Source organism: Marmota marmota, unplaced genomic scaffold, assembly GCF_001458135.2.
Source record: "Marmota marmota marmota unplaced genomic scaffold, marMar, whole genome shotgun sequence".
Lineage (NCBI taxonomy): Eukaryota > Metazoa > Chordata > Mammalia > Rodentia > Sciuridae > Marmota > Marmota marmota.
This window is the reverse complement of record NW_026000185.1, coordinates 6,054,850-6,079,079: the sequence shown is the minus strand read 5'-3', so window position 1 is coordinate 6,079,079 and position 24,230 is coordinate 6,054,850. Positions and strand designations below refer to the sequence as shown.

At 42.0% G+C, this 24,230-nt stretch overlaps 1 protein-coding gene across 8 annotated transcripts in view; it reads left to right on the top strand.

Moving 5' to 3' along the window:
* Positions 1-22,246, top strand: part of Cluap1 (clusterin associated protein 1) — a 29,481-nt gene extending 7,235 nt beyond the window's left edge. For 6 of the 8 annotated variants that reach the window (XM_048789262.1, XM_048789263.1, XM_048789269.1 and 3 more), the window contains 9 exons: positions 877-972; positions 3,670-3,753; positions 8,133-8,266; positions 10,966-11,107; positions 13,325-13,397; positions 15,390-15,497; positions 18,261-18,316; positions 18,592-18,648; positions 21,753-22,246. In XM_048789262.1, coding sequence (XP_048645219.1) covers positions 877-972; positions 3,670-3,753; positions 8,133-8,266; positions 10,966-11,107; positions 13,325-13,397; positions 15,390-15,497; positions 18,261-18,316; positions 18,592-18,648; positions 21,753-21,902 — 900 coding nt within the window. In that variant the 3' untranslated portion in view covers positions 21,903-22,246. The remainder of the gene's footprint in view (positions 1-876; positions 973-3,669; positions 3,754-8,132; positions 8,267-10,965; positions 11,108-13,324; positions 13,398-15,389; positions 15,498-18,260; positions 18,317-18,591; positions 18,649-21,752) is intronic. The other 2 variants (XM_048789268.1, XM_048789267.1) reach the window with 1 other exon arrangement.
* Positions 22,247-24,230: the final 1,984 nt, after the last annotated feature.

Sequence of the window (24,230 nt, the reverse complement as noted above, 5' to 3'; positions counted from 1 at the left end):
TGGAGCTGGGGTTAGGAGCACATAGGTAGAATTAAAGTCATGGGGTTAGAAGGAGTGCCAGTATCACTGTCAAGAGGTGGGGAAGGTGAGGAGAATCCTGCAAAGCAAGTTAGAAACTTTTTGCCAGTCAAGTAGGAAAAGCAGCTGGAGCTGGAACAGACCATGTCCCCAGGCTCTTGCTAGTGTGTTGGAAATAAAAGAGCAGTTGGGGATTCTTTGTTTTGGAGAGAGGGAGAATGACCTAGCAGGTAGATGTTTATGTTTGGATCTTTGGGAAATATAACACACTCAAGAAAGAGGGGAGCACACACATACCCTAAGAAAGAAGACTGGTTGCTAAATTGGCATCATAGTCACTGGCATTGTCTTCCTGGCAGTAGCCCCCATGCTTGTGGGAGTTGAAAACTGTTGTGAGTAGTTAGAGGATGCTACCACACCTGAGCCTCACAGCACCCTATGGGGGAAAGTCAGAGGCAGAGAATGAGGAGACAGGGTAGGTTGAATATAGGCCTTGAAGATGCTGCAGTAGGGCAGGTGTCCCTTAGGTTGCCCCTTCATTTGGTCACCCTACTGCTGTTGCTGGACCCATTGTGACCTATTCAAAACTGGAAGCATGTCAGGTTTCTTCTTTCTGTATCTCTGGATTTAGATTGGCTTGAAATTTGGTTTTTGGAGACACCAGATATTCTGAAATTGGTCTTATTTGTACTTAGGTCAGTGTTTCCTAAGCAGATGTCCTGGGAGTGCTGTCCTATAGCACGTAATTGTGGGACTGCTAAAAACATATCCTCTCTAAAGGTAGCAGTTGATAATAAGCAACTGGTTGTGGATGCCTGTTAAAAACTGAAATTCATGCTTCTGATATTTACCTTCCAGATTGCAGATTTGAAAGCAGCCAGGCAGCTTGCTTCTGAAATCACCTCCAAAGGAGCATCACTATATGACTTGCTGGGCAAGGAGGTTGAATTGAGGGTAAGCATTGTTCGAGAAAGAATGCAGATTTTTTTCTTCCAGGTTTTCTTTTTCAATTATGCTTCTTGCTTTTTGGTGGTTCTTATTGTATTAAACTTTACCTGTGATTAAATGAGGTAATATGTGGAAAGTCATGTAAAATGTTAGGTCCTCCTCTTCTACTGGTCAGAGATCTACTGGTTTTAATACTTTGAACTTCTAATTCAGGAGTGGCAAATATTGGCATGTGGCTGAGATTGTCCTTGAACCTGTGCCTAACCTTGCTGATCATGGTGTTCTTTTCCCCATGAACTCAACCTCAGAATTCTCAGCAATGCTGTTCTCAGCCTATGGATCCTAAACGTTGCTTCTGTGGCCTCACTTGAAGAATCTTTACAAACTCCTGAAGCAAGCTTTTATTCTGATGTCTCTGTTATGAAATGTGACCTAGGCATTGAGTTTCAAGTCTTCCAGGTAAAACACACAGCAAAGTTTAGGACCAGTGATCCAGGCAGTCACTCCTAAGCAGTTGGAATCAATGTTACTTTTTAAACTTATTTACAATCCTTTATTTCAACTGGTGCCAACCAACGAACAGGCATGCACTTGTCTGTTGTAAATAATGTGGTTGCTAAACTTTACTGAACCTTAGACTCACCCTATGTCCAGGTTGTCCTCATACCAGTGAGTTGGCGTATCAGAGGCTAAGAACCAGATCAGGGTTTAAAGTTATCCAGGCTATTCCAACAAGCAGCAGAATTGGAGAAGTACTGGTTCAAGAAGAAACGAAGTACTGTTGAATCCTTACCTGTAACGATTGATGGCATTTGAAGCATACATGTCCAGTCTAGTGTTTTTACAGTAAATGAATTTCATTCCCTCGCTTTCTATTAGGTATGCCAGCCTCAACACCTCTCTTACTGTCTTGCCTGTGTTCTGGCATTTCTGCTACAGTGTAAAGGTATTTGTCCCCCTGCTTTTCACTGTAACCCAGGAACAAACTGGAAGTAGATATCAGGGGTGAGGACTTGGATGTCACATTACCATCCTGGCTCTTCATGTGCCAACCTAGTGTTGCTACCAGGTGAAGTGGTAGGCATAACAAAACTGCCACTAACATCTGACAGCCATTTCTGGTAACTGGGGAGTCAATCCCAGGTTTTCTGTGTATAGCCCAATAGTGCCTGTGTGTCTGTACACCTTCCTGAGACCCAGAGACAGAGCTGGTGACCTGCTGAGCACCAGGGGAACTATGGCATCATTGTAAGATTTCACCAGCATCCACCGGACACTCTTTCAGCACTGATCTTTCGGGAATAATAAATAATCAGTGACTGAACTGTTCCCAAGGAAACCATGAGCTCTGAATATAGTACTTCTCTAATGTAGTATATAAGCCAGCACAATGGTGCACGCCTGTAAGCGCAGTTATTTGGGAGACTGAGGCAGAAAGATCACAAGTTCGAGGCCAGCCTGGGCAACTTACTGAGACCATGTCTCAAAAAGTAAAAAGGGATGGGGAGGTAGCTCAGTGGTCAATTCCCAATTGCCACCACCCCACAATGTATATACACACTCAGTAAACTTACATTGAGAGCCAGTGCCAGCCACAGGCACAGCATCAAGCTCTGCCTTCTTAAGGAAGCCATAGCCATGATCCCTGCCCTCCCTCACTGCTTCCCACCAGTGGGGGAGATGAGATGTACAAGAGTAACAGAAGTGCAAGGTAGAGTGTGATAGGAGCTCTAGGAGCTGCATCTTAATCCATTTGGGCTACTACAACAAAATACGATGGACTCAGTGGTTTGAAAACAATAGAAATTTATTTCTCACAGTTCTGGAGACTAGGAGGTCCTAGGTCTAAGTGCTGGTATATTTGGTGTCTGGTAAGGGCCCCTTCCTTATAGATGGTATTTCCTTGCTATGTCCTCATCTGGCCAAGGATGAGGGAGCATTCCAGGTCTCTCTTACAAGGGCACTAATTCCTTCACGAGGGTATCACCCTCATGATCTAACTCATACTAAAGATCTCACTTTCTTATACTATTACCCTTTGGGTTAGAGTTTCAACAGGATCCTCAGGAATGAGACAAACATTCAGTCTCTAACCTGGTTAATAACTACATCCACATTAAAATCCTATGGTTCCAAAGTTCCCAGTACTGATATGATAGCCACAAGGCCCCCTTGACTAGCGGCAGGGTCAAGGTGACCATTCTCATCTGCATTTGTCGGTAATAGGCAACTTAGAAAGACTTAATCATAAAAAAGTTTATAGCAGGGATTCAGACAGCAAGTTATGTTGTGCTTAGTTTGAACAGAATGTAAGTCATGAAGTAAATTTGGGAGAAAAGGTAACAGATGCTAAGTTCAGGTTTGCACACAGAGCTAAGGGCATGTTGGGCCTTGAACTGAAAAGGAGAATCTTGAGATCTGGGGAGAGACAAAGTTGGCATCAGAGGACATTTATAGGTCATGGGCAGAGGTCTTTTTATATCAAAGATCCACATTATAATGAGACTTTTTTTCTTTTGGTGCTGGGGATTGTACCCAGAGCCTTATATGCGCTAACCACGTGCTCCATCATCAAGCTGTGTCCCCAGTCCTGTAATGAAACTTTTGAGAATTAGTCCATAAGCCAGATGTGGATCTAGGAACACTGGTTTTGAATACTCCTTTTTTGAAAATCTATGTAAATGAGTTTATTGTTTCTCTTAGGAACTGAGAACAGAAGCCATTGCCAGACCCCTGGAAATAAATGAAACTGAAAAAGTAATGAGAATTGCAATAAAAGAGATTTTGGTAAGATTAGTTTGGTTTTATATAAGTTTTTTATGCCTGGGACTCAAAAATATGTATTTTATACCTGCATAAGATAGAACAAACTACACCTAGTGATGGGTATTTCAAAGGGATTTAGAGGGTATTCTAGGAGCCTTAGGTTACTGACTGCTATTGTTTTTCTCCTCATATGCATAAGAATAATTTCTTCTCTTAATAAAAATTCATCAGTTTAGGCTGGTGTTGTAGCTCAGTGAGAGAGCACTGCCTGGCACATGTGAAGCACTGGGTTGGATCCTCAGCCCCACATAAAAATAAATAGATAGATAGATAGATAAATAAAGGTATTATGTCCATCTGCAACTGAAAAACATGTTTTAAAATTCATCAATTTTGGCCAGGCATAGTGGCACACACCTGTAATCCTAGCTGCTCGGGAGGCTGAGGCAGGAGGATCATGAGTTCAAAGCCAGCCTCAGTAAAAGCAAGTCGCTAAGCAACTCAGTGATACCCTGTCTCTAATAAAATACAAAATGGGCTAGGGATGTGGCTCAGTGGTCGAATGCCCCTGAGTTCAATCCCTGATACCCCCACCCCCCAAAAATAAATTCATCAGTTTTATGGGGGCTGGGTGGTTCCTCAGTGGTTCCTCAGATGGTATTTCCTTGCTATGTCCTCATCTGGCCAAGGATGAGGGAGCATTCCAGGTCTCTCTTACAAGGGCACTCCACCTCAGTGGTGGAGCACTTGCCCAACAGGTATGAGGCACTGGGTTTTATCCTCAGCATCATATAAATTTAAATAAAACAAAGGTCCATTAACAACTAAAAAAATATTTAAAACAATAAAAAATTCATTCATTTTAATAATTTAGCAATTTTAAATTCTTCAATAGTTTTGGTAAATAAGGCTTTATTTTATTTAATCAATTTCTTACCACTGGGCATTTAAATAATTTCCCAGTTTTTCCCTCTCCTGCCCTCCCCTTCTCTTATTGAACTGGGATGGGACCCAAGGCCATGCACATGCTACCACTCTACCATTGAGCTACACCTCAGCCCTTTTCCAGGTTCTCTTAATACTAAACAGCACTGTAGTAAATAGAATGATCACTGTCTTTTACTGCTCACCCACCATCAACTATTATTTGCTCCTATCATCTAGAGCATCCAGTTGGAAGACACATGATCAGGGGAACTCTGGGCTCAGAGTGCTTGGGTTTGCATCCAACTGTGAATTAACTTTTATGTCCACAATTTTTTCATGTGTAGAATGTGGAACACAACTGTACCAACTATATGGAGCATAAATTACAGCAGTACACATTAAGCTTCGTCTTTGGTGCACAATAGGTATTCAGCCATCGTTAATGATTCCTTTTATTCAATAAACACAGGCAAGGAGCCATATTTAAATTAGGAATAGGCATAAAATCAGACTTGGTTGTAAGTTGTACAAAATTCTAAAAGTCAGGTTTTCTTTTTAATAACTCTTATCATTAAACAGTAACCACCCTGTGCAGCCCAGAGAAGGGAGTCTAAGCCTTCTTGAGTGAGAAGGTGTGGCAGTAGGGTTGGGAGGTTGGTTTTCAACCAGATCAACCAGATCAGTCAATATATTAAGAATAACAGAGCAGGGCTTGGATTGTGGCTCAGTAGCAAAGTGCTTGCCTAGCATGCAAGCGAGACACTAGGTTCAATTCTCATCACCACATATCAATAAATAAAATAGTCCATTGACAACTAAAAAAATACTTAAAAAAAAAAAAAGAATAACAGAGCAGAATTCCTCACCATTGGAGAAGAGAGTTATAAATGTGGGAAGAGAAATTTAGAATGAACCCCGAAATTGGAAGTATTGTTTAAAGGCATGATATTTGGTATATGTATTAATAAATATAGGAATAAGTTGATATACATGTAGGGGAATGTATGCATATATGTAGATATGTCATTATGCACATGAGCACACCCACACTCACACATTTCTGAGCTCTGAGTACAACCAGCATCTGCATCTTGGCTTCTTTGTGCCATTATCCACTGAAGGGAGACAGGGCTCTCTGGGAAAGTGATTAATTCCAGAGCTGGGTCCAGAGAAGTACAAGCTTGTTGTGTCAAAATAAGGAAGTGTTCGAAGAAGTACAGGGATCTGTTAAAGGGCCACAGGGCCAGCTTGATTGGCTTTTTTGCTGGCCAAACCAGAGTTAGTGTAAGCATCTAAGTAAATATATTATAGTAATTGATTTTACAGTGCAATTGAATGAAATAGAAAACCATGGGTTCTTATATTTAAGAAATAAATGTTCAAAGTATCTCCTAACAAAATACTTACTAATTAGAAGAGTACCTTCTTAGAAGCCTGGCATCACCCCTCAATCAAATGACCAAAGCAAACATCACCGCAGTGAAACAAATCAAAACTGTGGGGCCTGACAGCAGGCAGCCCTTTCTGCAGTATCCCTGCTCAGGATGCGTGATCAAAATCTGTTCAGACAGACCGGGGGGCATTTCATAAATGAGCTGGCCTGTCCTCCTCAAAAATGAGGCAATCAAAGACAGAGCTGAGGAACCCTCCAGATTGAGGAGGCCCCAGAGAAGTGACACCTGTGTGCCATGGGGCTGCTGCCTGCAGGGGATGGGTGGGGGGGATCCTCTGGATGAGAGGGGAGACTAAATGGGCCTTTGCTTACATATGATGTGCTGATGGCATTATGCTTGTAGAGGAGGAAGTCCCTGTCTATAGAAGTACTGGGACTTCAGGGCAGCACCACTCTCCCCTGGGTAGAAAAAAATGCTACTATTATTATACTCCAGCTTTTCTGTGAGTTTGTGACTTTCTAAATTTAAAAAAATACTAATTCATCCTCATGCTTGGCAACACTCTGACTGAATCAAGTGAATATGGCATGAATGTGCCTTTAGTTCTCATATGTTAAAAAATTAGCTGGATCATGTCTTTTTTTTTTTTTAAGAGAGAGAATTTTTAATATTTATTTTTTTTAGTTCTCGGTGGACACAACATCTTTGTTTGTATGTGGTGCTGAGGATCGAATCCGGGCCACACGCATGCCAGGCGAGCGCGCTACCGCTTGAGCCACAACCCCAACCCGGATCGTGTCTTTTTAAAAAATATATTTATTTATTTATTTATTTTAGGTGGACACAGTATCTTTATTTTTTTATTTTTATGTGGTGCTGAGGATCGAACCCAGTGCCTCATGCATGCTAGGCGAGCAATCTACCACTGAGCCACAGCCCCAGCCCCTGGATCATGTCTTATGATCTCCTTTCATTGTTGGAAAATACCTGTTATGTTTTATAATTCTAAAAATAAAACCAAAACAACAATGTGGATACTTAAAAGGGGATATGAAGTAAAGACCAGTTATTTCAGAAAACAGAAAAATTGTTTGTGTTTACAGATGTCTGTCTTTCATATTTGAGGAACCAGATACCTTTAATAATTTTCAGTTCTGAGGTCAGATAAATTCACTAGGCTTTAGTCTAACTGATTCAGAGAGCAGTTGATACTGGCTGAGTTGTTCAGGAGGGACCTACCTTTCCTCTGACTGGAGCAGACTCACATTTCTACTTGGGTTTTTAAAGTATTTGCAGTTCATGAATCATTAGTGATTTTTTTTTTTTTTTGAAGAAAGCATCTTAGAAGTGGTTAATGAAGTTAGACCAAGTGGTTAATGAAAGTTAAACCATAAATTCATTGACAGTAACTGTGGTTGCTTCCAAAAACGCACTTAAATCTCTGAGAATCATGAAGAATATCTGGGCTTCTCAGGTGAACTCCATAGCTTTTCAGAGGCCTGTAGGTAAACTGTCAGGAAACTTTTGTGAGACACTGTCACATGGAGACTTACTTGGAAGGCAAGCCCACAGTGCAAGCATAGGCACTCAGTTCTAGCCAGGCAAGCTGGACAGGTACACCATTAAGACATTTCTCGTCATCTTCATTTATTTCCCTGGGCAGAAATGCCTGCTTTTCATGAAAATAATATTTTTTACCGTGCACAGTGGCACACACCTATAATCCCAGCTGTTGGGAGCCTGGGGCAAGAGGATCACAAGTTTGAGGTCAGCCTGAGCAGCTTAAGCAGGAACCCTGTCTCAAAATGAATAATTAAAAAATGGGGGAGGGGGACTGGAAATGCAGCTCAGTGGTTGAGCACCCCTAGTTCAATCCCCAGTACTGCTGAAATAAAAATTTTTTTCTGGATCTGTGCATGATTCTTCCTGGAACTAGGTGGTGAGGTGCAACATTGCTTGGGGGAGTGCCTGGGTTGTCTGTGCTTTTGTTTGTTCAGTGTGATTTGCTGGGTCTGAAGAACTGAGAAGTTGCCATCTTCAAAGAGTCCGCATGGTCTCATTATTTCCTGTTAAATGTAGGCGCAGGTTCAGAAGACTAAAGACCTGCTCAATAATGTGGCCTCCGATGAAGCTAATTTAGAAGCCAAAATTGAAAAGAGAAAATTAGAACTGGAAAGAAATCGGAAGCGACTGCAGACTCTACAGAGCGTCAGGTAGGTGTGAACACTTGAGTAAGTAGAAGGGTGTCTTGTAAAGCTATAACAAAGGCTCAGAGTTCACTGGCTTTGACTTTTCCAGTAGCAAGCAGAACCCCCTGTGAGGTGTCGCGCTTGGGGTGGCATGCTGCACCCAAGTCGCAGGGTCTAGGAGACAGCTGAGTTCTTCAGCCACCCTTTTAATTGTTTATGGCTTGGATTGTGAGGTAGAGCAGGTAAATCCAGATGGTGGGAGTTACGCTAGGCTTCATCTCCTCAGACCTTGCCTAAATTAGGTAGAAACAGAACATACTCCCACCTCTTGGTTTGAGTAGATTGTAGACTTTTTAGACTTGGACGATTCCTCACGTTTTAGCAACTCAGCTTCCTTCTGATTGGATCTCACTGGAGTACGATTCTGGGGAGCAGGGTAGGAAAGTACAGGACAGCTGCTGTGTCAGTGCGCTTCTGTTTTCTTGGAGCTGCTGCCCACCTTTTTCACTTGTTTCCGACCTTCACTCCTTGCCATTGCTCTCCACTGCATGGGGAGCAACTCTCCTTCCACTCCTGAAATAGCACCACCGTTGGTCTTTTTTTTTTTTTTTTTAATATATATTTTATTTATTCATTTTTATGTGGCGCTGAGAATCGAACCCAGTGCCTCACATGTGCAAGGCAGGCGCTCTACCACTGAGCTATAGCCCCAGCCCTCAATTGGTCTTATTAACAAATTCTGTCTTAAGGCATAAAGTCATTCTGCTGAAGCCCATATCCTTTAGTAGACAAGTTTATTTGTTCTATTTTAAGAGATTATAAGTTACTTTTAGTTTGTGGGTATATATATCATGTATTTTGTGTGTGTGTGTGTATGTATTACTATTATTTTTGGTACTAGGAATTAAATCCAGGGCCTCATGCTTCCTAGGCAAGTACTCTAACACTAAGTTATATCTATTCCCAGTGATGTGTGTGGATGTGTATGTATTTACTTATTTATTATTTTTTAAGATATGGGGTCTTGCTGTTTTGCCCAAGCTGCCTTTGAGGTCCTGGCTGCAAGCAATCCTCCTGCCGTAGCTTCCTGAGGAGCTGGGACTACAGGTGCACACTATCATGCCCAGCTCTATGTTTGTATTTTTGAAAGAACAAAATTTTCCCTTAAGATCAAGAATAAGAGAAAAAGTTTAACCAACTAGTTGAAACAGAGTTAGTTTGTTTTTGTTTGCAGCATTGGGGAATCAAACCTAGGGCCTTAGTTCTGAACAGATTTGTTTTTTGTTTTTGTTTTTTCCAGTACTGGTGATGGAACTTAGGTTCTTTACCACTGAGTACACCCCCGGTCCTTTTTACTTTTTTTTTGGCAGGGGCAGGGAGATTGAACTCAGGGGCACTCAACCCCCATCCCTGTTTTGTGTTTTATTTAGAGACAGGTCTCACTGAGTTGCTCAGCACCTCAATGTTTCTGTGGCTGGCTTTGAACTTACAATCCTCCTGTCTCAGCCTCCTGAGCTGCTGGGATTACAGGCATGTGTCACTGCATCTGGCTTCTTTTTACTTGTTGTTTAATTCAAAGTCTTACTAAGTTACTAAGGCTAATCTTGAACTTGAGAGCCTCTTGCCTAAGCTCTGGAGCTACTGGGGTTGTAGGCATGTGCCACTACACCCTGTTGAAACAAGTTTTTATGTAATGGTTTATCTGTAAGTCTTATGTTGTTTAAAAACTGCATTCATTTGCAGCAGCCCGTTAAACATTGGTACATCCCAACAGTGGAACATTATATTTAGCCAAGATAACAATGCATTTATTTAATTTATTGGGCTGGGAATATAGCTCAGTTGGTAGAGTGCTTACCTCACATGCCCAAGGCCCTGGGTTGTTCAATCCCCATCACCGTGCGCGCGCACACACACACACACACACACACACACACACACAGGAAAAAAAATTGTAAAATATATTTAACTTAATGATTTTTAAGAGTTGTATAAGGCATATAATTATTTTTAGCTCTTTATTGAAGTCAGCAATATATTAAAATAAACTACAAAGCTTCATTTATGGCAACATTTAATTTTTGTTAAAAAAATACATTCCAGGCTGGAGTTGTGGCTCAGTGGTAGAATGCTTGCCCTGGGTTTGATTCTCAGCACCACATAAAAATAAATAAATACAGGTATTTTGTCCAACTACAACTAAAAAATAAATGTCTGTCACACATACTTGGTGATGAGATTATGAATAATTTTTCCTTTGTTCTTTGTACACTCAGGATTATTTCAAATTTTTTTTTTTAATAAACATCTTATTTGTAATTTAAAAAGAAGTTTGTAGCAGGCATGTTCCACCTGTAGTACATACCCGAATCCTGGCTACTCAGGAGGCTGAGGCAGAATTACAAGCTCCAGGCTACCTCAGCAACTTAGCAAGGCCCTGTCTCAAAATAAAATTAAAAAGGGCTTGGGATGTACCTCAGTGGTCTCTGAGTTCAGTCGCAGAAAAGAAAACAGGGAAGGAAGAAAAGAAGGGAAAGGAAGGCTTATTAAGGGGGTAGGGAGGAGAAAAAGGACATGAGTCTTGAGCACTTATCAAGAGTAAAGAACCTTCTGTAATTAAAGGTTTCCAAAGAAAGCCATGGTGGAGTCTGGATATGAATAAAAATGTCAAGTCACTGTATATTAATTAACCTTTCATTTTTAACTTCATGTGCTCATTTTAGACCAGCCTTTATGGATGAGTATGAGAAGATTGAGGAAGAATTGCAAAAGCACTACGATGTTTACCTAGAAAAATTTCGAAATTTGGCTTACCTGGAACAGCAGCTTGAGGATCATCACAGGATGGAGCAGGAGAGGTTTGAAGTGAGTCTTTGGCCTGTTCTCTGCAGACTGCTCCTCCTGGCATGTTGTTTTGAGCTTGGTGATATGTCAGTTTGTAGATATCATTGTGAAAAAAAGTGTTAATCTTAGTGTTGCTCATGTGATTCTTTTGATGTTGTGTTATCAGTGTTTGGTCAGGAGTACAAACTGGAGCAACATGGACCTGTGCAGTCATGTAGCCCTGTGTTTAAAAAGGGCCTGCACTTGCTCTGCTATCACCATCTTGAAATACATCATAATTTTCAAGTGCATTTTATTTTGCACTGATCCCCACAAATTATGCAAGTGGTCTTTAGATCTAAACATTCTCAGTGCACTTGAAGATTTTCAAGCCCTTATTAATTGAACAACCCAAACTAGCTCATTGGGTGCTGCTTTATATTGGTTGATTGTGACCCAGAACTGAACAACTGTCTTATGTAGGAAAGAGTATTTTAGATATCAGCACAAGTTGATCAATGTGAAATTCAGAGCTTCAAAGCAAAGGAAAATAGAGTACACAGTGATCACTTTTTCTTTTTCTTTAATATATTTTATTTTGAGACAGGGTCTTGCTGAGTTGCTTAGGGCCTCACTAAATTGCTGAGGCTGACTTTGAACTCATGATCCTCCTGTCTCAGCCTCCCAAGCCACTGGGATTACGGGCATACATCACCACACCCCAGCCCTTTTTTAAAATTTATCTTGAGACGAGGTCTCACTAAGTTGCCCAGGCTGGAATTTGCTATCCTCCTGCCTCAGTCTCTCGAGTAGTTGGGAACACAGGTGTGTGCCACTGTGCCAGGCTACAGTCATGTTTTCATTGGACTTCACTCTTAGAAATATTCTGTTTAAGCTGAGAATAGTCAGTTAGAACTGATGTTCAAGGTGAAGTTGGTGTATAGTCTCCCTTTCTACAGTCTCCCTGATGACTTTTGGTACTAAGGGAATGCTGACCATCTTACAAGCCTGTGCACATCAGTTAGGTAAGGCAGTTTTGTTGTCTGAGATTGCTGATTGGGAGTGTGTAATACATTTTTTTTAGATTCAGCTAACTCATTGCCACCACTGCTATGTGGCAGAGGGGCAGCCATTCAGGAACAGCATAAAATGGGTACATTCTGGAGTTCAGGACGTTATAAACATTGGCTATCTGGGAAACCACAATAAAAACCCTGTGAAAATAAATTTTGACTCAGTACCACAAAAAAGTAAAATTAAATTGAAAAATTTTAATGGTCATTTTGTTTATCTGGGTTCAGAGAAGATACTGAAGAATATGCCTCAGAAGGAGAGCCCCTGGCCCACATTGCTTCTGAGGATGCCCTTACCCCTTCTTCCAGCAAGTCCTCTCCTCCCATTCTGCATTCACTCCTGCTGTGGGTTCTTATGGCACCTGTTCCCTCAATATATCTCATACCTGAATGCTGTGCTTTATTTTTTTAAAATACTTATTTTTCAATTGTAGTTGGACACAATACTTTTATTTATCTATTTTTATGTGATGCTGAGGATCGAACCCAGGGCCTCACACGTACTAGGTGAGTGCTCTACTGTTGAGCTGCAACCCCAGCCCCCACTGCTGTGCTTTATTTTTAATGTTTAGAACATCAACAACAATAATTTGAAAACTAATTTCCAAATCAAGGCCACAGTTTTTGTTTTTTTTTTTTTTTGAGATGGGGTCTTGCTTTGTTACCCAGGCTGGCCTTCCACCTGAGCCTCCCAAGAGCCGGGATTATGGGTGTATGCCACCAGGCCTGGCTTAATCAGGGCCAGGAACTAAGATTGCTGTTACCTCCTGTCTTTTCAGGTCCTGACCTGTCCATTGGCATCTCTCAAAACGAGTGGTGGAGGTGGCACAAGGCAGAAAGACAATAACGTTGGTGCCACCTTTTGTGAGCAAGAGGCGTATGCCTGTCAGTCCTAGCTGCCAGCCCACATGGCACCTGTGATGGCAGCAGTTGTATTGCTCTATATAGCAGGAGGAGTGAGAGGGCGTGGGGCCCACTACACCTCTCAGGCCCTTTCCATAGGGTTGCTGGGTGATCACAGAGAGGAAGGGCCCCTGATTTGGGGACTATAAGGGTTGCTCAGGAAAGTTTAGATCTTTCCCAGTTCTTTATCACAGACCTAGCAGAGCTCACTCCATGGTAAAGGAGAAGAGGACTGTCTACCAGAGGGTCATGGCTTCTAAGTATGGTTTTTCCTTTCCCTCAGGAAGCTGAAAATACTCTCCGCCTGATGCAGAACAAGCTAAAGGAGGAGGAAAAGCGGCTGCTCAAGAGTGGAAGTAAGGCCGAGCTCGGACAGAGCTGCTTGTTCTGCACTAGCATTTTCAGCCTTGACACATTTGCATTTACTTTCTCTAACATTAGTTTTATTTTGTAAATATTTTCTTTTAGCACTTTTTTAAAAAAAATATGGTAAGAACAATTAATATGAGATCTACCCTGTAAACTTTTTTTTTTTGGGCGGGGGAGGGGTACCAGGGTGCTTAACCACTGAACCACATCCTCAGCCCTTTTTATTTTTTTATTATGAGACAGTATCTAAGTTGCTTAGGGCCTAAGTTGCTGAGGTTGGCCTTGTATTTGGGATTCTCCTGCCTCAGCCTTCAGATGATATGGGGTTACAAGCATGTACCACCACACCAGGCTGTAAACTTTTTAATGTATATAATCTCATTGTTGATAGTAGGTACAAAAATATTTTCAGCAATTTGGGAGGCTGAGGCAGGAAGATGGCAAATTCAAGGCCAACCTACACAACTTAGACCCTGTCCCAAAATATAAAGAGTTGAGGATGTAGGTCAGTGGAGGCAGCACCCTAGGTTTCATCCCTAGCACTGCTAAGGTAAAAAGAAGAAAGGCAACTACAAACCCCATCAAAATCCACCACATTCCCTAGATATAGAGAAGTCAGGTACTGGGGGAGAGCTTTTTATTCCCACCATGGAGACTTTCCTTCTGTAGTTTCCATTTAGGTAGTGTTCAGCCTGCGAGAATCCAGAGAAGTATTTAAGAATTAATATTATTTAAGAATTTAAGAAGTATTTAAGAATTAATATCACTGCCCCTGAGCTGCTCCTCTCTCCAGCCAAGATGTGTTTTTATAAAGGAGTTTCTTCAGTGAAGAAAAGATCATTGTTATGGGGCAGACCTCTCAGAAAACGTACCAAGTCCATTTTGTCTGAATTGGAGAGTCTTTATTTAATAGCCAGCCAGCTGGTGACTACTCCCCACAAAACCCATAAGTGTCTCTGTAAGGAACAGCCTCGAGCCTGAGTATTTCAGGGTCTTTATAGGCAAAAACTGCAAAAACCACATCCGGGTTGATGTAGCTACAAGCAAGCAGGGGTATAGAAGCTGAATTGAGCAGTTAGTGAAATAATGCAATGGGTACATTGGAATTTCCCACAGATGTCCAGGCTGGCATAGAAGCAAGCAAGCAGAAGAGAAGTGGGTTCAGATGACCCTAGCTGAGTACAAGTTAGAGAATGGTTACTAACATCTAGACAATCAATCTCTTAACAGGGTACATTCCCAAGAAAAATGGGAGTCAAAGAGAGAACAGTTTTACTTTGTGTAAGAATTGGCATTTTGTGTTATCAAACATGCTGTGCCAAGCAACTATTGATAGGTACAGAGGCAGAGTGTTCCCATGGGAGAAGTATTTTATACGACATGGAGTCTCAGTGTAAAATGGAGTCTGTTTGGTCATTGCCCATATAGCCTGGCCCATAACAGCATCATGCACACCAGCTCACATTGCCAGTCATCACGTCACCAGCTTTCTCAAGACAGCCCACTCTGCCACTCCTGGCCTGACTCCTCCTTCCTCTGGTCTTGTTTAGCTGTCTTTTCAGTGGGCTCCTCTTCTTACTTCTCCTCATCTTCGTATGATCAGGGAGCTGGAGTTGGGGTAATGGCCTAACACTGAACAGAGAGCGTTTTTTCCTCTCAGTGAACCAAGAATTTCACCTTCCTTGTTAGGTGGCTACTCATTTTTTAAAATTTCAGACTGTTAGTGTTTCTAACTAATACATGTGACCCACTTTTTTCTTGCCATGGAAATTGCTTAAAACAAATGCGGCACATTATTGTCTGCATTAACTCTGCACTAAGTTTACACAAGTGGATCCAGGGAGTCTCATAAAATCTAATGCATCCAGAGAAAGGATAGGAAGGGCAGAAAATTTTTGTGCATGACCCTTACTAGACAAAAGCTGTTCAGTTGTAATGATGGAGTTGCTCTTTTATTCTGCCTGCTTGTGTCCCACCAGGTAATGATGACTCAGACATAGACATCCAGGAGGATGATGAATCCGACAGTGAGTTGGAGGAACGGCGGCTGTCCAAGCCACGGACGGCCATGGAGGTGCTCATGCAAGGTAGCATGGCTTCTTTCACGTGTGCCACTTCCTGGGTCTGTTTCACAGAACACAATGGCCAGGATTGGATCAGGGCTGCTTAATATTAAGGTACACAGTGGACCATGAATGGTCCCTGGAAGCAGTTTCTGCCCCAGATTTGTTCTTCTCTGTTGTCTGTCAGAATCTGGCTCTTAAACTGCTCAGTGGTCATGGTTGCTTCTAACACTTTTACCTGCAGTCCTGAGAGCAGATGATTCCTATTTATAGCCTGGCATTTCTCACAGAGGCCATGGGAAACACACTGCCTCTGCCATTGAGCTCAATTCTTCCCATGTTCAGTCCTAAATTGCTCTTAGTGCAATTGCACCCATTATAGTTAGTAAGTTAATGCAATGAGAAGGGATCACATGACCACCTCAGCCTTTAAAAATGTTCTTCTGTTTTCTGCCTTCTAATTGCAAAGATCCAAGCAACAGGATTTTTGATGCAGATGGGATGCTCCCCTGGGGTCTTCCTCATGTCCCATTCCCACCATAGAGGGGTCACAGCTAGTGGCTGGGGTTCGTGTCTTTACAAATTGCCTTTCTGTGTCTACACATACACATACAAGCTTGTACGTACATATACACACATAGAATCAAATGTGGGTGCAGAGATCACCTCAAAAATTCTTTGTCCTAAATGGGACCAGACCTTATGTATGATTCTGCAAGTTGCCTTTGTTTTTAAGATTAAATACATTGTGACTCTCCCGACTCTCCCCATGTCTTCATTTTTTTTAATGACTGCATCATATTCTGTAGTATGACTACACTCCTAATTAATTTGGGCATACCCTGTCACTTACTTGACACTTATTTCTACTCTTTCTTATGTATACTTTTTTCTGCAAGTATTTCTTCAGGCTGCATCATGAAAAAATGGAATTCTTAGGCCAAAGGTTCTGTAAACTATATATATATATATATAAAATTTATTTATTTATTTATTTATTTATTTTAGGTGGTCACAAACCTTTATCTGTTTTTATGTAGTGCTGAGGATGGAACCCAGTGCCTCACTCATGCTAGGCAAGTGCTCTACCACTAAGCCACAACCACAGCCCCATCTATAAACTAATTTTGATAAATGTTACTAAATTGACCTGTATTTGCCTTTAAATACATTTCTTATCTACCACCACTTAATGTTTGGAGTACAGTTGCATTTTTATACCTAGTAAATTTAAGGGTGAATCATTGTCCTTTCATCATTTTACAATTAACTTTGGTTGTCAGCTGCTTTCTCTTATTCTTAGCCTATCTCTTTCATTTATTATTTCATTATATATTATATTATTTCATAAGATAATTTAAAAAAAAAAAAAAAGCATTTTGGCTTAAGTAGAGATTAGAGATTATGACTCTCACTTGATGGATAGGAGCCAGGGCTGTAAAAAGGCATGTGTAAAGCATTGGTTCTCCTAAATTCTGTTGACCACTTTACCTGCAGAGTAAAATCACAGAGTTCAGTTCTAGAAGCTAAAAAAGGGCTTTGAGAAAGATTTTGCATTTTGTCTGTAAATAGTGCTCAGTCATCTTAGCCTGTCCCAAGTATGCTCCCAATGCACTGCCCAAGCTGCCTTTCACGTGGACCTGGCTAGGGGTCATGCTTGCTCCTTTCCCTTGCCCCACCTCCTGGTAAAGGACAGTCCCTGAGTTTTTGCAGGTGTCACATCTAAACACTGTTGACTTCTGAAGAGAATCTCTGAGATAATAATGATGTTTGAAAGATGAATTACTAATTGTAGTGCTTAACTTTTTTTTTAAACTTTTTCATTTCAAAGCTCAGACCTAGATCCAAATAGAGTGGCATTGGTCCTTAAAGGAAGATATATTTCAACAGCTAGCATGCCAGTTCCACTGAATGTAAACTAATAATGGAATTCAGTAATTTTCCTAAAACACTCAGGGTGCTTTTTTAAAATTTTATTTTAATTCATGATTAATGGTTATTTTGTGTTTTGTGCTGCTGGGATTGAAGCCAAGGCCTTGAACATGCTAGGCAAGTGCTCTATTGATGAACTACACCCCCGGCCTTCCTGTTTTGTTTTTTATATACAGACACATACACACACACTGTATACATATATATATGTATACAGACACACACACACACATTTTTATTTATATATATATATATATATATACACACACACACACACACACACACACACACACACACTCTTGTGTGCCTGGTTATATATTTTTTGTTGTTGTTACTAGGGATTGAACCCATAGCACTTTACCACTAGTTACATCCCATCACTAGCTTTTTATTTTTTTAATTTTTTTTTTTAGTTGTAGATGGACAAAATACCTTTATTTTATTTATATATATTTTATGCAGTGCTGAGGATCAAACCCAGTGGATCACACATGCTAGGCAAGAGCTCTACCACTGAGCTACAGCACCAGCCCCTGTTTTTTTTATTTTTTAATTTGAGACAGGGTCTCACTAAGTTGCTGAGACTGGCTTTGAAATTGCAATCCTCCTGCCTCAGCCTTTCAACTCACTGGGATTACTCATGTTTATATTTTATTGCCTTTCTTGTTTCCTTCAAAGTAGAAGTATGGGGTATCCATTACAGTTTACTGACAGTTCTGGTCAGTTGGACGCTGATTAAATGAGTTTTTAGTGTGCTTCTTTTTCTCAGTTTTCTAAGGGAGAACAAATTCTGGATGCCATTTCCTGCCTTACTTGCCAAAGTTTCATGTTTCCTGCATGCCTTTGTTGTTCCAGGAAGACCGGGCAAACGCGTCGTGGGCACAATGCAAGGTGGAGACTCTGATGACGATGTGAGTCCCAACCAACTCCCTGCATCCTGCCCCCCAAGCAGTTCTGTACTTTCTGGTCTTGGGCTGTCCTCAGAGACTAGTTTAGCTCAGGAAGCTGCTGGCAGCGAGGGGGCTGTCTGTTCCCAGTCAGTATATTGCTGATTGGGGGCAGAGTTTGGCCTACTAAGGGGCTAAGCTCCTCTTTGCTTGTTGATAGCTCATTTCTCATTTCACACAGTTTGCTTGCCCTATTTTTTTCGCCTTCTTACTGTTCTTTCCATTCTCGCTTTCCAAAGATGGAAGCAGCACCAGCTCTCTTAGGTAAATGCAAGACTCCCAGCTCCAGGAAGCAGGTTGGTTTTCTTTTTTGCCTCGTCTGTTTGTTGGTGTATGTCAGCGCATTCAGCCAGCAGAGCCTCTCCTAGGGACAATGCTTCCTCTCTGCTGGCCAAGAAGCCACTCAGAACAGACCCCACAGTGAGAGGCAGAGAGGCCTTAAGTTCCCTGGGCTCAGTAGGAAGGGAAAGTGCCAAGGCCAGACATGGGAAAGGTTGTAGCTAGGAGTCAGCAGGCCCCTGAAATCAAGGGACAGTGCTGTAGCCAAGACCAGCCCTGTCTTCAGCTCCCTTCTGGGTAAGGAACATTGTAAAAATGCTCTCTTTAGACCAGGGCTCAGGCCGGGCAAGAGCTAAGACATCACCTTAGGCTTTACTGGGTTGATAACTGACTGGGGAAATTAACTAGAAGGGGAAAGCAGAGGAGGGTCCTAGAGGTATCAAGTCATTATGGATGCCCTACCATCACCCTGGGCCTTCACCCTGTGAGAGCCCCTAGTAATGCTGCTTGGCCCACATGGCAAAGGTGTCAGAACTGACTTGGACCCCAGACCAGCTCTGTTGCGAAATCCACCTGTATCTGGGCACAGCACTGATGGCCATTCAGAGACAGAAGCAGAGGCTTATGCCTCTGTACAAAGATTCATTTGTTGGGCTGGGGTTGTGGCTCAGCGGTAGAGCACTCGCCTAGTACTTGCGAGGCCCTGGGTTTGATCCTCAGCACCACATAAAAATAAATAAACAAAATAAAGGTATTGTGTACAATTAAAAAATAAATATAAAAAAATAATTTAAAAAAAGATTCATTTGTTAAGTACCTGCAGTGTGCACTGTTAAAACATTCATGGGAGGAAAGCCATTGCTCAGGTGTGCCAGGCAGGATGCACATGGAGGATTAGGTCTTGATTTCCTAGGAAGCAGTCTGTAAAGAAACAGGGAAAGTACCTCAAAAATAACTTTTAACAGGTAGGGCACAGAGGGTGAGGTAGCTTCCATCCATCAGTCCTACATACCTGAGTCTGAAACTGAGTCTGACTTGGGAGCCAGTAGTGCCAAGAAGGCAGGGGATCCTGGTCTCTGTTAGATTTGCTTGTGTCCTTTTCAGAATGAAATTTCAGTTATAGCTCAGGTCTTTCCCTGCCTTGTCACTTGTCATACAGCCCCCAAGCATGGGCTTGGTCCTTCAAGTCAATGCTCAGCCACTCAACAGCCATATTTTAGGTGCCTGTCATGTGCCAGGTACTGTTGTGGGCCCTGGGGGATATAGCAGGGGATACATGCCTTAGGACGTACATTCCAGTGATAGAAGTCAAACAGATATACCACAGTCATAGGTAAATAAACAAAATAAAGGTATTGTATACAACTAAAAAATAAATATAAAAAAAATAATTTTAAAAAAATTCATTTGTTAAGTACCTGCAGTATGCACTGTTAAAACATTCATGGGAGAAAGCCTTTGTTCAGGTGTGCCAGGCAGGATGCACAGGGAGATCAAAGCAAGTTCTGGAGATGGAGTGACAGAGACAAGGTGGGAGGATGTTCCCCCATGGTCAGGGAAGGCCTCTGATGCAGTGACATTGGAGCAGAGGCCTTAATGAAAGGAGGCGATGAACTGCATGGGAGTGGCATGTGGGCCTAGGGAGCATGGCCGTGGAATGTGATGGATGGAGGGAACTAGCTAGGAGCTGAAAGAGGTAGCAGGGGTCATGAGCTTCACAGATGCCATGAGAACCCAGTCTTTTCCCTGAGTGGGACCAGCAAACACTACAGCCCCAGAGAGCCAGGAGTTAGCTCATCCATGAGAAAAACCGGTGAGGAGGTGAGCATGGTTTTGCAGGTCAGAGGTGACAGTGGCTCAGCCTCAGGGAGTGGCAGTGGAGGTACTTAAAGGAGGTCAGGTTCTAGATGTTTCTGAGGGGGAGCCATCGTGTTTTGTTAGTGGGTTGGACATAGGTGCTGAAGAGAGAGGAAGCCGCCTCGGTTGTGGTTGAGTCAACTAAGTGCAGGGTTTTTTGTTTTTTGTTTTCCTGAGATAGGGCTGTTGAGGAGGAGCTTGGAGGGCAGATCAAGAGTTTGGTTGTGGATGTTCTAAGGGTAAGCTGCCTATTAGACACCCATGTGTCAGTGTGGAATAGCCAGTTGAAATTCAGGTCTGTTCAGGAATAGGTCTAGCTGGAGATGGAGTTGGGGAGCCACCCATATGTAGATGGTATTGAAGCCAGGATAGCAGATAAATTTGCTTAGCAGGGGAGCAGGAAGAAAAGAAAGGAAGCAAAGAGGGTAAGGCAAGGGAGACAGAGTAAATGGCACTAGAGCTGGGGGAAGAGGCCAGAGGAGTGGGTTTCAAGGAAGGAGTGGTGATCCTCTGTCAGATGGAGCCCATAAGTCAAGCAAGGTGAGCACTGTGAATCCGTTGAGTTGGAATCCATTGATGAGAGCAGGGTACGGTTTCTGAGAGCCTCATTAGCCTGTCCATGAGAGAGGAATGAGTGGGATAGTGAGCTCAGCAACTCTCCTAAAGAGTTCAGCCAAGAGGAGGGTGGAGTAACATGAGAGGATGGTAGTGTAAGGTTTCTGTCTTTTTGTTTTTCTTTAAGAAGAAAATTATTGTGTGTGTGTGTATCCGCTTTTAAAGTTGGCCTGAGTTGGTCTCCCTGGGTCCAGATGATGGAGGTGCAGGTGTGCCTTTCACTTTGCTCTTTGCACCCATTTTCTGTGTTGCTTTCCATCACTAGCAGGAAGGAACCAAAACAAGCCTTCCTTCCCTTCCTCCTTGCTATCCATTGGATCTTTGGTGCCCCAGGAGCCAAGCAGTGTCCAGGACTCTTAGTGTGCAGACAGGGGTGCTTTGTGACCAGAGGTGAGCCAACCCCTGCAGCACCAAGCTCAGCTGCATATTGTGTTCAGGTTGCTGGTAGGATGAGGAACCTCGTGGTGTCTCCCAGCCGGCAGTGTCTGCTGAGGCCCCGATGCCTGACTGCAGCACTGCCCTGCTCCTCCGCTGTGTCAGCTGTTGCTGGTTACTGTGCTGTTAATCCTGGTGCTACAGTGAACAGTGAGGCAGGGTCTCTCAGGACAAGGTGGGCTCCCCAGTTGCATTTGTTGCCTTTTTCCTATAGGAAGACTCGGAGGACAGTGAAATTGACATGGAAGATGATGAAGAAGATGACGATGATTTGGAAGATGAGAGCATTGCTCTCTCACCAGCAAAGCCCAATCGAAGGGTTCGGAAACCTGAGCCCCTGGATGAGAGTGACAATGACTTCTGACCCTCTTGCCAAGGGACCCAGGCAGATTAAAAGCCTCAGATTTGTAGGTAAATGGGAAATTAGATGGCAAGGAAGTTAACGTGTATTTTGTTCATTACGCCATCTTGGCTCATTGTTAAGAAGCATTACTTCGGGCTGGGGATGTGGCTCAAGCGGTAGCGTGCTCGCCTGGCATGCATGCGGCCCGGGTTCGATTCTCAGCACCACATACAAACAAAGATGTTGTGTCCGCCCATAACTAAAAAATTAAAAAAAAAAAAAAAAAGAAGCATTACTTCTTTCTGCTTTATCATCTTGTATTTGTATTCCACAAAGTCTAATCAACAACTGAAGCAAACCCCAAAGATGTTTTTTCTTTTGCCTTCTTTGTTTCCTAAACCTTGGGAAATGCATGTGTTCTTAGTAGTTCAAACCCACAGGACAAAACCGGGCTGATAGTGTGTAAGTCTTGGCTGCTGCTGTTATTACACATTCCTCTCAGAACCCAGGAGATCTTGGGTTGGAATTTGGCACAATACTTGTTTTAGGAGTTACAGGGGAACATCTGGCTTGTTAATCACTTGCATAGTTTAGAACATTTACTATATATCAGCTTTTAATTCTTGCCTTTATTTTTTTCTTCTCATAATTTCTTACTCTATCACTGAGCTACATCTCCAGCCTTTTTAATTTTTTTATTTTTGAAGCAGGTTCTTGCTAAGCTACTAAGGATGCTGACATTCCCCTGGGAGTCAGATCCATCTCAGATCAAAATCCCCTCTGTTTCCCCAGTTAAATTTGGGAACCGCAGACCTGGGCTACCCCTTCAGAGATTCCAAACTCCTGCCACAGTGGCGGTTGGGACTCCACTCTCCTTCCTTGGTCTTGTCTAAAGTGTGGCAAGACATTTATCCATAATATAGGGACAAAGACAGTTTCTCTGAATCTCCCAACCCACATGTCTCTTTAGGAGAAGGAGTCAATTAAGGAAAAATTGCCAATATACATTCATGTTTCTCATTTAAAAAAAAAAACAACCCAGAATCAATGGGCATGGTGGCACACACCTGTAATCCCAGTGACTCCCAAGGACCAGGAGGATTATAAATTCACAGACAGCCTCAGCACCTTAGTGAGATCCTGTCTCAAAAAAGAAAAAAGGCTGGGAATGTAGCTCAGTGGTAGAGTGCTCCTAGATTCAATCCTCAATTTAAAATAATAATAATTAGTTAATTAATTAAGAAAATAAACCAGAATTAAGTGGAGTAGCACTAGAATTTCCCTGTTTGTGAAATAAAAAATGACAGGTGGAGTTTGTTTTTTGCTTTATGGTTGTGGATTTGTTTGTTTGTTTGTTTTTGTATTGGGGATTGAACCCAGGGATACCTTGCCATTAAACTAAACTTCAACCTTTTTTATTTATTTTGAGACAGGGTCTCACTAAATTGTGAAGGACCTTGGTGAATTGCCCAGGCTGGCCTTGAACTTGCAATTCTCCTGCCTCAGCCTCCCAAGATGCTGGGATTACAAGTGTGTGCCACTGTGCCACGGCAGAGTTAGCTTAATATGAAAATCATGGAACAGCTTTCATATATTTTATAATCATAAAGTTAAGATTTCTAAAGTTATTTATCCTGTAATACAATGCATTTAATATCATATTTTTGTATTATTTTTACTTGAAAGTATTATTATTTTGTTTATATATTCAAGAAAGTTTCACAGGTTAATATGATACATGTAAGTTTTAGGATACTATGTAACAAATATTTTTGTCATCTTTGCTCTTTTTTCCTCTCTTCCTAAATTTTATGTATCTTTCATAAAAAACACTTAGCATTAAGCTAATTTACCTTAATTTGAAATGTTCTGCATTAGCTTGAAGAGGAAATGGGTGGGCTGGGAGCCTGGTGGCTGCTCAGACCCCATGGCTTCTGAGAGGCAGAAGAGTCACTTGTTTTCCAAAATGTCACAGATTTGGCTTACCTGATGACCTGACTTATGTCAGGAAAATTCTGTTTTCCTTCTGGGATATTTCCTTATAATGGGCTTTTTTTGACCCCACATTTTTTATTGGTGCATTGTAGTTGTATGTATGGGATTTGTTGTTACATATTCATACATGCACACAGTATAACAATATAATTTGGCCAGTATCACTCCCCAGCACTTCCCTGGGCTTTTAATACAGATGCAAGCAGCAGCTGCAAAGGGCAGTTTGTAGTTTCACCTCTTCCATGTCATCCTTCATCAGTCGGTTCGCTGACTTCATGCAGAGCCTCACCATGGTGCAACACCACACTGCATGAGCAGGTTCTATAACAAAGAGAACTGCATGTGTTGATCCTT